We start from the raw sequence: 15,452 nt of genomic DNA on the forward strand, positions 1-15,452 counted from the left end.
TTTCACTTGTCTCTCTTTCACACGCACACACGCCACGCGCGTGCACTGAGGTGTGTTTGCTCTGGTCTGAGGTGAGGTGTGTGTGTGTGTGGTCCGGGGCTCTCCCCTCATGTGTGTGTGCCAGCGGAGAAGAGGGGAGGCTTTGACAGAAGGAAACAGATCGTGTACGTTGAACTCAGAGAGGACACTGAAGACATGAGACATGTCTTACTGTAACTGCCTGTCTTCCATTACCGACACTCATGTCGATCGCAGTTTCAGCGAGAAGAGCAGTGAGAACAGCAGGAGTGATGACCAGAAACCGCCTCAGTTACTCAAATCAAAGCATTGCTTCATATTTAGCCTCCAGTTTCACAAATAGTAGAACTACGAAATGACTTTTACACCATATACACAGGACGTTTAACCCGGTGGTGCTCGCTGGCCACTTTTGACTGAGAAAAAGAACGTGTTTTTTTTTTTTTACTTTGTTGGAAGGGTATGACACTTGGTGACTTTTGTGGAACTTGCTATGTAAACACACACTCACAAATAAAAGTGTGCATATGATTCGAAAAGTCACACTTGTACTTTTAAAGTCTCTTTTAAAACGTATTTGTTTTCGATCAACTTTTGCTGATAATTTACTCACCCCCATGTCATCCAAGATGTCCATATCTTTCTTTCTTCAGTCGAAAAGAAATTAAGTAAATTTTTGATGAAAACCTTCCGGAATTTTTCTCTATATAATGAACTTCAATGGGAACCAAACGGTTCAAGGTCCAAATGAGAGTTTCAGTGCAAACTGTTCAAAGGTCTTTAAACGATTCCAAACGCTGAATAAGGGTCTTATCTAGCAAAACGATCGCTCATTTAAAAAAAAAAAATTAAAAAATTAAAAATAAGCTCTGCACTGCGATGCGCGCTCGTGACTCCTGTTCAAACTCATTCATCAAAATGAACAAATATTTTTCTGAAGCAATTCATTCGTTTTGAACCAATGACTCGGAAAAAAGATTTGATGAAATTTTGATGACTTTGTTATTTATTTATTAAATGAGTGATCTTTTTGCTTGATAAGACCTTTATTCATTGTCTGGAATCGTTTAAAGCCCTTTGAACAGTTTGCAGTTTGCACTGAAACTGTCTTTTGGACCTTGAACCGTTGGTTCCCATTAAAGTCCATTATATGGAGAAAAATGCTGGAATGTTTTTTCATCAAAAACCTTTAATTAAAAATTAAATAAAATAAAAAGAATGACATGGACATCTTGGATGACATGTGGGTGAGTAAATTATCAGCAAAAGTTTTTTCAAAAGTGAACTATATTATTTTATATTTGTGTGTGTTATCTTAAATATGTATTTAGGATTTATATTCAGTTTTGTACAGCACTTTGGTTCATCTTGTGGCTGTTTTTAAACGTGCTTCAATTAACTGAACTTGAAAACACTCATCTCAGCCAAAAATGACCACCATAAGAATGAATGGGAAATAAATATATATATATATATATATATATATATATATATATATATATATTATATTTTTTTTTTGGTGATACAAACTAAATCAGCCAGAATGCAGAAAGCAAGCAAACAGCAATGAAGGGGTTAATTGAGCAAATATTTAATTAGTTATTTGTTTTGTATTGTGGAAACAAAGGTATCGTAATTTTAAAGTTACATTTGAGGTGTTCGGCCACTTTTTAGGAGCACCGTTAGTTGAAACAGATATTTCAGAAAATCTAATATTACATATGTCTTGATATCATCTTGTATAATCGAATTGCTGGGAGGAGTTATTTATTTGTGACTCTAAAGTAACAGTAGGCAAAGGTTGGGGGTGTTTTTATGATTTCTTTTTCACACCAAAATGAAAAATAGCAATGCACGTGACGGTGGGCATTTTTGATCAGTCTTGGCTGATGAGCAACAATTTCAGTTCCTCTACTTTCTAGAAATACGACCACAGAGAGAAGCGAGAAGCGACGCGAGTGTGAAAACCTGATTCTATGAGAACAAGGTCTTCAACAACACAATCACACGGACAGAGCAAGGTCTTAGACAAGTCATGTTTAATGCGCTACATTATAAAAGTTTGTCAAAAAATAAGTTCTCACATATAAAGTATCAACATCCTTTGGACTGAGTCAAAAATAAACTAGGATAACAAAAGAACTTTACAAAATGTCTCCTTTCTAAACCCTGTGACAGCTAACAGTCTGCACTTGGATCTAGTTCCTGCTTTTTCCAGTGCTGACATCAAATAAATTAAAAGAGCATAACATATGAAACTAACAATTTAACTTTTTAGTATGAGGTACTGCAGTCTATAAGAAATAAGTATTGCAATCTTCATGATTGGCAAATTCAGTTTCAGCTACATGGAGTTGATCATTTTCATAGTGCTAACAACACTTGTTTGAATTAAAGAGACAACAGTAAACATTGGTAGACACAACCAAGTAACATTAAACTAAGAAAACAAAGAATATTTCGAATATTAAATAAAAAGTGAGGCATGTTTTCTTTCCAATGTCCAAGGAGTTCAAGATCTGAGAAAACTGCTATATTATTCTTAGAATCTACAGTGAATGATCCATTGAAAAGATACATTATACATACTTTCATAAAAGATCACATTCACAATTATTGAACACCAGGTAAAATCATAGCCACGTACATCCATCTGCACACATTCGCACACAGACCATTGGAATGGACGGAGAAGATCCAGTCCATTTGGGACTGTAACATATAGTGTCCATAGTGGGATTGACACATAATTCCTGAGAATCCCAATATTTGTTTAAAAATACATAAAAAGTACACAAATAAACATTTGATACAGTGCTCAAAAACTCAACAATAATAAGTTAAGACAAACTCACACAGACAGACTGGTTTGAAAACCAGATGAGGACATTATAAATCACATCTTCATTCTACAACAGGTCAGAGGGTGGAAGTGCAATCACTTTCTTCAAGTCTTTGGAAAGTACAAGTATTTGTTTGGTGCGGCTCTCATTGGCTTGGTTTATGCATCTTCTCTCTGATTTTCCCAGGAAAGATAGGATTTTTGGTCAACTAGGGAATGCCCTGTGCATAGATCGCATTTTTGAGGGGTTTCTGGAAGACCTGAAGGAGCACTCTCAGCAAGCAATAGCCGTCAATAGGTTAACTATAGACTCGATATATAGTCCGGCTATGAGTAACACACTTACAGACTTCTAAATTCATAACCTTGAATTTGATGACATTACAAAACAGCAAATTCAACAGTGATTACAAGGTGTTTGGTTTCTTTGACATGTTCTGTGCTATTTAGAGTCAACCCTGATTCATTGTAGTTTTTGGCCAGGCAGCGCGTGAGATGGTTACCAATGTCAATATTATCAACAAGATATCATGTCAATCTATAGACACGATTTAGCTATTAAACGGCTATTAGACGTCCTTTAGATACAAAGATTGCTTGCTGGGATGGGTCATCTACTCCTCCTCAGTCTTAATGGAGTGCCGATGGTTGAAGTGAACCACGCTGGCTCTCTCCTGGGGATGGTGGCCCATGATGGTTTCTCCCTGAGGTACTGAAGCACTGAAAGCCTTGAGGAATCCCACGTCTTCCTTCCCCTCGCCGTTTTCCAGACTCCTAGCCAGCCATTTCTCCAAGGCGGCGTCGACCTGAGCGTCTCCGGCGTTCTCCGGAAGAGCCTCGGCCTCGTGACTGGCGTCGAATCGCTCCACCAGCTCGGGGATCTCGGGACGGGTGTTGGGACAGCATCCCGAGCGCTGGTGGAGGTGTAGGGAGAAGCCATGGAGGAAGCCTCGGGTGCAGGTTTGGCAGGTGTGCGGTCGCTCGCAGGAGCTGTGAAGCCGACGGTGGAGTTTGAGGTGGATATACTGGGTAAACTTCACTCCACACAGCTTACACTGATACGGCTTCTCTCCCGAGTGCAGACGCAAGTGTGTTTTCAGGTTGCTGGTGCTGCTGAAGCGTTTGTGGCACACCTGTGGACATTCAAAGAGAATCACAGACTTTAATTCAAAGAGCAGCCTTACATAATCACCTCATTGTTTGCTCTGGTATGCAGACAGCAAGCCAGCCACACTAAAGGACTTGTTAATTTTCAGTGGTCAAAATGAATAACTAGTGCAGGCTGACGCCACTGTCACACCCTCTCTAGTTACTGAACAACAAAGCATTTCTCTTCAAGGAAACAGGAGTGACAAGGTAAAGGTCTTCTGACAGATAAGCAATGTTGTAGGAGTGCGTCATGGCATGTTAATAGGATATAACTTTATCTTGAGTCATAGCATATGAGCTCACCTGGCATTCGTGTGGCTTCTCTCCCGTGTGGACCAGGTGATGTTTCTGTAAGTGTGCCAGCTGGGTGAAACTCTTTTTGCACAAGTTGCACTGGAATGGTCTCTCGCCACTGTGGACCCTCAAGTGCACCTTCAAAGCAAAAACAGACCGTTTAGTCTTAACCACATCATTCCACATCTCTCAAAACAAGACTCTGAATAAAGTGTACTCACTTTGAGGTTGGACAGTTGACCGAAGGTCTTGAGGCAGACATTGCATTCATACTTGATTTTGCCGTTCTGCTTCTTGAGTGGATATGGGAGAGATTTGTACCCGGGTGTTGGTGGAGAAGACGAGGACAGGGGGGGTGTGCTCCTGGGTGAAGCCAGGCTGAGGTTAATGGCTTCTTCGCATTCAGAGAGAGACTTGTGGAAGCTTTGCTGAGGGGAGAGTTCGGGGGTGGCCGGGGCACCGGGGGGAGTATTCGGGATTCTTTCCTTCAATCCTCCATGGACCGGGGAGGGATAGGGAAGGGTAACTGGTAACAGACCAGGTTGGGGAATTGAAGGGTAGGGTAAGCCATCACTTCCCAGGAATCCGTTGTACCGGAGACTCCCTTTCGAGGGCAACATGGACGGGAAGGGAGGGGAGTACGGGGGCAACAGCAAACGGGAAAAATGAGGATTGTACTGTGGTAGAAGTGGATAAGGAGCTTGCAGAGGTCTAGGAGAGGGCAGGGAAGGGTACGAGATCAAACCCTCTCGATGATGACCATAAAGGCCTTGTAAGTGGAGCGAGAGGTCTTGCGGGGACAGGGTGGGATACAGGTGAGTGCTCATGTTCATCTCCTTCTGGTTGGGATGTGGAGAACGCACCAACTGTGGAGAAGCAGCTCTGTGGATCTTCTTGCTGAAGTCCACGACCTGTTCGTCTGGTGTGTCAGGAGGCGTGTCCCTCTCAATGAGCTCCACGTCGATCTTCTCGTCCACCTCTTCTTCCTCTCCCTCGTTTCGAAGTTTGTGTGGGCTTGAGGCCTGTTTAGGGTAGTAGACATTCTGCTTCTGATAGTCCATGTCAGGCATGTACTCTGCAGAAAGAGAGCGCAAAAAGGTCACACAGTGCAAGGAGACGTGTGAAGGCTGACAGACAGCAGAGGTGAGAACACGAGTATGAGACTTCAACGTTCTACTAACTTAAATACTGTAAATGTCAACTCACTAGGGGGTTAACAATACCCTTGTGTCACGATTCATGGCAGATGGCATCATTGCGATACTCCAAAACAAAACAAATGTAGTGTTGATTAAAATCCTACATTTGGTTTTACATCGGGGATGGAAATAAATAGGCTTGGACTTGCTGCTGAAACCCAAAGCGCAGGACAATAGAGACACCAGAATAAACATATTCATGATTTTGGAAATACATAAAATTATTTTAGACGAATATACTTGCACTCTGTCACTGATTAGATATATTTAAAACAATGTAGGCCACTTTTTACTGGTAACAATACATTTGGCATTATCAGGACCCACAAATATCCCTCATTGCATCATTACATTCAACATTATATATAGCGGTTTACTGACACTAAAACTCTGAAAACTTGATTTTTCTTTTGTATTTTGGGTGAACTAGTACATATTCACACACATTGTTGTATTGCGACATGACATTGTGACATGATATATTGTGACACCCCTTCAACTCACTCTCATTGGAGCATTAGTAGACGATCAGTTTGGGGACCATCATAATAAAGTGTCACGAAACTTGTCAACAGATTTCAGGTTTGCTGAGATTGACCAAGCAGGTCCAAGTCTTCACAGAGCGACACCGGTCACCCGTCGCACATGCCTGTGTGTGTCTGTGTGCCGCACACCTACTCATACCCTTCCTCCTCAAACGCTCACTTATGGTAAATGGCAGCTCTTTCAGTTTAAAGCTGACAGGCAGAAGATCTCTGACTGGTTTCTGTTTGACAAAGAGGTAGTACTGCTTTCACACAGCACCTAGATTACAACCGTGTGGGTGTTCGCAGTGTGGGTGTGTGTATGTTTGTGAGGTGGAGGGCCATATGTATGTGAGACTCGTGTGATGGCCATACTTCTCTCAGAAACTACTCTGACTCACTATAACAGCAGATGTCCTCGACCATGGGAAAAATCACTAACTGTAACTTACTGTTATGCAGGGAATCAAGATAAGATCAGATTATTACTGTCCTTTCGCTTCAGAGATTGTAAAAGGAAAGCCACAACAGCGAGCTTCTTTCAGTAACCTTTCTGGTGACTCAGACAAAATCTGCTAAATCATGGAGAGTGGTTCAAGGCCCGAGTGTGTCACACAGCAGTGGGAAGATTACACCAACACATTATAACCCTTGTGGTCGAAGCTTGGTTCCTCAAACCCAATCTGGTGCAACATTTACAGGCATCGTCTAGGCATTTCCTAACTACCGTGAGGAAAGCGAAAATGGATATTTGAAACTCCGAACTGTCAAATGTGTATGAATACGTTTCCCGGAGGAACACGGGCGAATGGAAGCGGTTGACATTCACCGTGTTTTAAATTAGACTAAATATCAGCAGATTTGAAGAAGGACTTGATATGCCAAAGTCCAGCAAAAAGAGCGATATGATGCAAAACTGAATATACAGATTTCTTTTACGCTCACAAAAGAAAAATAACGGGTTAAAGGGGACTGAATGATCCAAATTAAAAAGAGTTTTTAAGAAAGGCTGATGTTCTTCACGGCGCATGACTTCCTAAAGAGGGACATTTAGGTGTAATTGTTGAGGAAAAGCATCACAAGAGAGAAGCGTATGCGTGTCGACATGACTCAGGTAATGGTCCTTAACAACAGCAAACATTAATGCACGCACAGCACGCACAGAAACACAAATACATGCATTCCAAGGAGTGAATAAGACAACAGTGTCAGTGTGATATAGGTGCTATCGCATGACATCTACTCAGACAGAAATGTCCAGTGTTTTGTCATAAACATCCGCACACACTCACAGACCTCACACATTCATACACAATCAGGCTCATTGACAGTCACTTTCATGTTGTGGCTTTCATGTTTTCAAGTCTCAAATGAATCCCTGACTTACTGTTCTTTACATATAGAGATAATTTTCAGTAAACATTTAACAGTATGCTCCTATTAGTGGTGTAATATCACAAAGCTCATTTCAGCCATGTAAAGAAAGTACATCTATACAGTCATCAAATTATTCAGACAGCATATATACAGTATTTTTTTAGGTAACACTTTATTTTGATAGTCCAATTTAGACATTCAACTAACTACAAGTAACTTTGCCGCTACATGTCAACTAACTATCATTAGAGGATTAGTAGACTGTCTGCTTAATATCAGCTAACACTTTATTTTGTTGGTCCCCCAACAGACATTCAACTGACTGTAAGTAACTTAGCAACTACAAGTCAACTTGTTCTCCTAACCTGAACCCTAACACCTAACCCTAACCTAACAGTCTACTGACAGTCTACTACAGCCTACTAATACTCTAAAGACACTTAGTTGACATGTAGTTGAAAAGTTACTTATAGTTAGTAGAATGTCTAAAGTGACTATCCAAATAAAGTGTAACCTTTTTTTATATTATTATTTTTACTAGTGAGTGCAGGATATGATAGTTCATTTACGTAAGTTAGGATAGCAATTAATACTGGTTTGACTGTATATGACAAAAATATCAAACAACCTCCCATATGTATTTTGGATGTCAATATTACTAGTGTGCGCAGAAGATCTGAGGGTGCCCGCTAATTACTGAACTCTTACACTGTCAAAAACGACTCTCAAAGTTGTAAATAACAAGCATTTAGCCTTTAAAATTTCATGTTTCGTTCAATGACCGATTCCTTGGAAGTATTTGGGAAAATTACATAAAAAAAATTTGAAGCCAACTTTGTTTTTAGTTAGAGGCATAAAAGAACGCAACGCATATGTCCAATGATCGATTCGTTGGAATTATTTGTGAATTTCAGTTCAAATGGGTTAAAGGAGTCGCCTAATGTTGATGAAACACTCAGGGCAAACACAAAGGTAGCTGATGTGACTCATGACTAATATTAGAATAAAGATATATAAGAAGAAAAACAAAAGAGGGGAAGAAACCCACTATATACTGAGGAAAGGAAAGACTCCGGGAAAACACAAAGGTAACTGATGTGACTAATCATATTGCTTCAAGACAGCAAGAAAAAACACAATCAAGACACAGGAGGAAAAGCAAAAGCCCCTATATGCATCAAAGCACATCCAGTTTTCCATCCCCGAGCCGGCGGTGGGACAGTCCCAGCGTGACTCACTTGGCTTGAGGCGGTCGGGCTGCACCGGCTGGCCACACAGTCTCTGGGAGAACTCGGGGCTGTACCACACCAGCAGCTCCTGCTCGGGCTCCACGGGCCGCAGCGTGTAGAAGAAGATCTCCTGGCCGTTCTGACAGGCCACCAGGTTCTGTTCGGCCCCCGAGCGTGCCGGGTTAACGAACCGCATCCAGTTGCTGCGCTGGACGTCGTAGCCATCGATGAAGTGGTGTAAGTGCCCACCACTGTAGATCTGGATGAAGAGAGAGAGGAAAACATGAAGGCTTGAGTCTGCAGGTGTCAAAACCATTACCGTTAAACACTAAAATCACTCTTTAAAGCTGTGAATCAGTCGTTACTAAAGGTTCTTTACCTCTGCCATGAACAGAATGCTTGATAAACAGCTTTTTATATCAACTCCTCTGTGTCTCCTAACCTGTGAAAGTGTGTGTGTGGCTTGTCCTGCTGAAGATGTGTGACTAACTTTGTGTGTCAATGATGTCAGGCTTTTTATAACGCTCCACACATGCTGCCAGTCACATGCTCAGGCTCTGCCCTTGACTCCTCCCACTTTCGTTCTCAGTTGTGTGTGGGGGAATTCACTGTGCAGACGTGCCGAGGCATGACATCTCCACTATCACAGACGCTCCTTTAACCAGTCACACCCTTGAAGACTCATAAACACAAACACACTTTCACCCACATGGACACATCCGTCCTCCTGCCCTCGGTCACGTGACACGATGCGTCATTGCAATTCTATATGGCAAGAGGAAGTTTGAAAGGATTTACAGGAAACGGAGAAAGGAAAGGACAGCTCAGACTAGGAAAGCCCAAAGCGACACGCACACACACGCACACCATGCATATAAACAAACACATACACAGGCAGATCTAGTGACCTTGGCAGAGAGATAAAGAGACTGAAGTTCACTTAGATGCATGCTGATATGAGAACACAAAGAACTGAAAAGAAAGTGATGTGTGTGTGTGTGCGTGCGTCCCTGTCTGTGCAGGAATCCCGACTTCTCTAAAACCTGGCCACAAACCAAAGACTTGCGCTATCGTTGTGTTTTTGACGAATGGTTTCGAAAGAGGCACACTTGGAGTAAAGCCTCTGAGAACGGAGAGGAATCTACAGCAAACAGGAAACGGCTCTCAGAGCTTCCTCTGTGTTTTCCAAACAAGCCCTTAAAAGAACAATAGGAATAACTACTTATTCAATGCATGCATGTGTCTAAACATAGGCGTGTGTTTAAAGGAAACACGATCGTGTCGAAGAAGCCAAGGCGTCATGGTATGTATTCTTGCTTGGATGTTTAAGCTTCCGGCTCCTTTCTGCTAAAATTCTCGGGAAAGTCGTGACCGGTTTAGCAGCTTTTCAGCAGAAACGGTGTCCCTGAAGGATTAGTGCAGTAATGAAGTCACTTACCCTCCAAAAGTACTTCCGGTTGGCATGAAGGGGCACATTGTCTTTGGTGTAGACGACCCCTTGAAGAGGTCCGAATCTCGTGCCCTGAGGGATGTACTCTTTACTGAACACACCGGTCACCTGCAGAGAGAAGCAGACTGTGAGTCAGCACATAAATCATTAATGATACACTGAATTCAATGGAGATGACCTGTAGGAAACGTCATAGGTGACCTAAGGTAGCACACTAACGAGTTAACAGACTTATACTTTCCCTGCTCTACTTGGAGCCTGACCTGGAAACATACAGCTGTCCTCAATAAGCCTGACCCCAATGACCCTGCTGGCAAAAGTTGTCTGGTATTGACAAACAATGTCTTAAAAAGAGGCAGAAGAGAAACTGGAGCAGGTGGTCGACACTCGACGCTGTCGAGCGCAGAAACCGGCCTGTAAAATGGGTCAAAGTGTGGCGTGGGGGTCACGGCCCCGAACAACCAGCTCACAACCAACCCGCATACTTAGTGCTTTTGGCTTGTTTCTCATTCTTAAAGAATTTTTAGATATTAGTGCTGGAAAACTACACAGAAACACTGAAAAATACAAAATTACTGCAGGATAAAGACATCATGGATTGCAATAAGTACAGGGACGGTCACTTAGACGTGAGCTGCACTGACAGAAGAATTGTGAGTCGTTAGCGTTGCGTGACTAATTGGTTGTTCTTTAGTGATTAACCGCTCAGAGAGGGTTTATGGAGTCAGAGGAGGGGGTGAGTGTGTGTGTGTGTCACTCTCGGACGAGGCCAGCGGCACCACGCTAACCCAACACCCCGCAGCTGTCCGAGGATCCAGGTCCAAACGAAAGTTAATCAGTCGAGCTTAACCTACTTCCTTTGCCTGAGATTCTATAAGTGTTTGTGCATTTGAGTCACAGATCACCCCATCTGCCACGTGCCCCCGCTCGGGAGGCACGCTTCGTTTATACACACGCTTACATGCATGACTGCGTGCCATTCTGCCTGTTGCTCGTTAACACACTGCAAACAAAGATTGTCTTGCTTTTCTTTAAAAACTCGGTTTCACTTTATTTTGATGGTCTCTTTAAAAAATTCTGTTGACTAGTTGCACCTCATGTCTACTAGCTTTCATTACAGAATTAGTAGAGTAGACTAAGAATAAGTTGCAAGCCGTGATGATGTTTCAGGCTCTACTAGAACAGGTTTGAATAGTAAATGTTGATTATTCTCCATTGTTGCGGCTCGTCTCTTCTCAGTCTGTCAGTAACGCTCTGTTTACTTCCTGTCTCTATGAAGCCCCTCTTTCTGAAAGCACACTGTGCTCTGATTGGTCGGCTGGAGTAGTGTGTTGTGATTGGCCGAGCGCTTCGAGTGTGTTTGGGAAATGTCCCACCCCTTTCCACAACCTCCAGTTTAACACACTACTAACTAACTCAACCAGGCCCTGCCCCTTTATTCTGCATATGAATTATTATAATGAGGAATATTGTGACGAGTTAGTTCCCGGAAAATAAACAATGAAAAAATTAAAATTACTTTAATTGCTTCTCCAGTAAATGTACATGGATTTAATTTAAAAAACATTTAGAGATTTGCACTGGAAAAACAAGACAAAGAAAACACATTTAGTTTAAGTTACACATCAGACATCATTCGAGAGTTTCAGTTCTTCCCTACAACAACACACTGCGCACCGACGACACATTAATACGCAGACTTTCACAAACACAGAAACTATGTGCGTATGCATCACAAAAACCCATCAGCGAGTGACTGCATCTCGTCACCCTGAGACTGGCTTTCCAACATCCCTAAAAAGCTTTCATTTTTCCTTGCAATAAAAAAGTGCTGTCGGCCCTCCAGGAACTGACCACTGGGTTTTTCTGTCCGAGGCAAACGTCAATGACAGTTAAGAGCAAAGCTTTTCACAGAATCAGCGGCCAGGAATAGGAAGTGTGTGATCGATTCCTCTCGAGTGTGTGTGAGATACAGAATCTGCTGTTCGCTCTCGTCCATCGGGACAGGCGCTGGATTCAACGATTTGCTTGATTCTGCTTGAATAAAAGAGGCTCAATGTGTGATAAAAGATGACAGTGAGAATATGAACGTGAGACATGAAAGAGTGTGTGAAAGGGGAAGAGAAAGAAGCGATTGAATGTGGCCCGAAAGCTTCATTATGCGGCTAATGAGAATCATGTTAAAAGAAGCACTTACAAGAAAAGATAGATAAAGATACATGGCTATATAGAATTCCTATATATATACACATACATACTATACTGTATATACACACACAAACACACACACACACACACACAGTTTTAATGTCTTGCTGATCTTGAGGTCTCATCAGAAGCCGAATATTTTTCACACGTATTGTTTTATCTTTGCACATTCACGGGCCGTCCAGTGTTTGTGCGTGTGTGTGTTTATGAGCTCATGACCACAAGTTCACACCTTCAGTGTGACAGGATATAAAAAGAGCAAAGAGCTTTAGAAAGAGGAACTGACTTTCACCTGCGAAGGAGGGAAACTGGATCGAATGCAAAAGACGAACACAAGAGCGAAGAAACGCATGAAGCCGACGCAGAGAAACCACAGCAAAGGCCGAGTGACACGGGCAAGAGATGATGGAGACTGCAAACACTAACATAGAAGCTTGATTGTTTCCGACACACAATAAAAAAGGTAATTGCAACTTTTTATCTAAAAAATGCTGGGCTGTTTTAAACCAATTTTGGGTCAAATATGGACAAAGCCATTGGGATACATTTTCAAATTAAATTTTTAACCAAATGTTTGAGTTTGTCCATATTTGACCCAAAATTGGGTTAAAATAACCCAGCATTTTCTAGAGTGTTGTGTATCAATCAAAAGCATCTTTTCTCAGAATTGTGAGATACAAACACGCAAAAAAGTAAAAAAAAAGAGTCAAAAACACGCAATTGCAACTTTCTGACTTTCTGATTGATTCTGATATAAAAAGTTGCAATTCTGTGCCAAAAAACAAGCTTCCATAAACTGCAGCAATCTTATTGTATTACAAAAAATGCTAAATAAGCTGCCATCAAAAGTAACCAAGAAATAATTAACAATCAATCGATTATCAACCCAAAATAACCTCTACAGGGTGATCATTTATTGTGATTTTGTTTACTGTTTTATCCGAAGAATAAGAGCCTTTAAACATCAGAATCAAACACTCCAGAAAGCCGTGTAACATGACCTTACATTGACACACACACCATACGCCACAAGTCGAGTCCAGCAAGAGAACTAGTGACATCCAACACACAGAGATAGAGAGAGAGAGAGAGAGAGAGAGAGAGAGAGAGAGAGAGAGAGAGAGAGAGAGAGAGAGTGTGTGTGTGTGTGTGTGATTAGATCCTCTGTCATCGTCACACTGACCTACTCAACTACTCAAACCAAACCAGCCGTTTCCGTCATCGGACACTTTAATGAACAATCCCACTCATGGACCTGGACTTCAAGTGCTGAGATTAACTCATACACAACAAAACACCGTCATGATGGACTTTTTTAAATGACAGCATGACCAGCCAACATAAACATGTTCTAAGAATGTTATAAAACTGTTACTTCTGAATCTTCAAAACGTTTTTAAAACCTTTTGGTAACACTTTACATAACTTTACTTTAATGTATTAATTGTGCACATTATAATGCATGGTATTATCTCATGAATAATTGTAACCACACTTATAATACATTGTTACACTTTTAGAAAATATAATGCATAATATCACGACAGTTTCAGATAGAACGAGAAATCTGCAAATATTACAATGCATTTTAACTTTGGTTACAATTATCCATAATGCATTATGTACATGATGAATACATTTTTACATAAAGGCTTTAAGTAAAGTGTAACGCAAGCATTCCATTGGTTTATTGGAATATTACTTCTGAATGTTCTCTGAAACATGTTAGATGAGCGACCACACTCTAAAAAATGATGTGTTGGATTTACTTAAAATATATATGCACCATACTTTTTAAGTAATCCCAACTTGGAATAATTTTACTTAAAATTAACAAGAAAATCTTTGTTATATGTACTTAATTATTTGAGTTCACGCAACATTCTTTACTTAAAAATGTATGCATCACGTTACATATATTTTTAAGTAAAGAATGTCACGTGAACTAAAATATTTAAGTTTATTTTATGTAAAATTATTCCAAGTTAAAAATTTACTTAATTAAATGATTACGGATTACTTAAAAAGTATGACGCAAAAATGGTGCATATATCTTTTAAGTAAATCCAACACAGTGCAGGCCATGTGAGATCAAAACAAATCTTAGTTCTGTTTACTTAACATTTAAGCTCATTTATATATAAAAATAAGACAATTAAATCAGTTGAACCAACCATTTTAACTTATTTTAGATCTTCAGCTTACATGTCTTAAAATAAATCAAACTTGCAAATCACACACAATAAAGCATTTCACTTTATTATTTATTTTTTACCCAAAACTTTTAAATTGCATCTTAAAATATATTAAAATAGAAAATAGTTGGGTCTGGGGACTGGGACCTGGGACCTGGGGACTGGGGACTAGGGTCTGGGGACTGGGCACTGGGGACTGGGGACTGAGACTGGAGACGTGGGACTGAGACTGGGGACTAGGGACTGGGGATGGGGGACGGGGGGAACTGAGAACTTGGAATGCGTACCTGGTTGTCGGCGCTGTACTGGAAGGTGAGGTTTCGTGGGATGGAGGTCATGGCCTTCGGGAGCCCAAAGCTCGGCTCGCACGCCTGGTCCTGGACAATATATGTGCAGTTCATGGCGAAGTCCAGTTCCCTCCACTCGCTCAAGTCCTCGAGACACGCTTCCAGCTTCATCTTCAATCCTTCAGTCGTCACTCGCTTGGTTTTCGGTTTGGTATGTTCTCCTTTGGTTCGGGTTGCTTTGGTTCTCCTTTTGCTTTATTGGTTAGTTCAAGTTCTAAAGAAAAAGCGAAATGCGTCTTTAGCCATACACACACTTCCTCTCAGGTCTCCAAACATGCAATACACACCTTGCATAATACAATATACTGTAAGTGTGTGTTGCAACACATGATAGCATATACTGTATTCTTACACTGTGACTGTGAACCAGCCCTGAGGCCAGAGATGAACGAACTTTCTTCAGAATTCGACAACCACATACAACTATCAGATGACTAATTGCAGATGACAATAGCAGTGGTGTGTACCAACTCCACGTTTATGAGAAATACAGTGTATTCTTGTGAGTAAATGTAGTCTATGTCGTTACACACTTAGCCCTGTAATTGAGTCTGTAGGCCAGAAGGGTGAATAAAGAAATCTAAACTTTTTCAAAGGGAAAACAAGATTACTTCTCTGAC

At 41.1% G+C, this 15,452-nt stretch overlaps 1 protein-coding gene across 2 annotated transcripts; it reads right to left on the reverse strand.

Moving 5' to 3' along the window:
* Positions 1-2,040: 2,040 nt before the first annotated feature.
* prdm1b (PR domain containing 1b, with ZNF domain) lies at positions 2,041-14,958 on the reverse strand. 2 transcript variants are annotated; one of them, XM_039654268.2, is made up of 6 exons: positions 14,773-14,958; positions 10,071-10,190; positions 8,642-8,891; positions 4,525-5,378; positions 4,313-4,441; positions 2,041-3,993 (listed from the first exon to the last, which is right to left on the reverse strand). In XM_039654268.2, exons 1-6 carry the CDS (start codon positions 14,941-14,943, stop codon positions 3,475-3,477), a joined length of 2,043 nt encoding a protein of 680 aa, XP_039510202.2. In that variant the 5' UTR covers positions 14,944-14,958; the 3' UTR covers positions 2,041-3,474. The 2 variants fall into 2 exon arrangements, with proteins under 2 accessions (XP_039510202.2, XP_039510203.2); XM_039654269.2 differs by lacking the exons at positions 10,071-10,190; positions 14,773-14,958 and adding an exon at positions 9,012-9,135.
* Between the last annotated feature and the right edge of the window lie 494 nt (positions 14,959-15,452).

Source organism: Pimephales promelas, chromosome 18, assembly GCF_988280905.1.
Source record: "Pimephales promelas chromosome 18, fPimPro1.hap1.1, whole genome shotgun sequence".
In the NCBI taxonomy this organism is placed as follows: domain Eukaryota; kingdom Metazoa; phylum Chordata; class Actinopteri; order Cypriniformes; family Leuciscidae; genus Pimephales; species Pimephales promelas.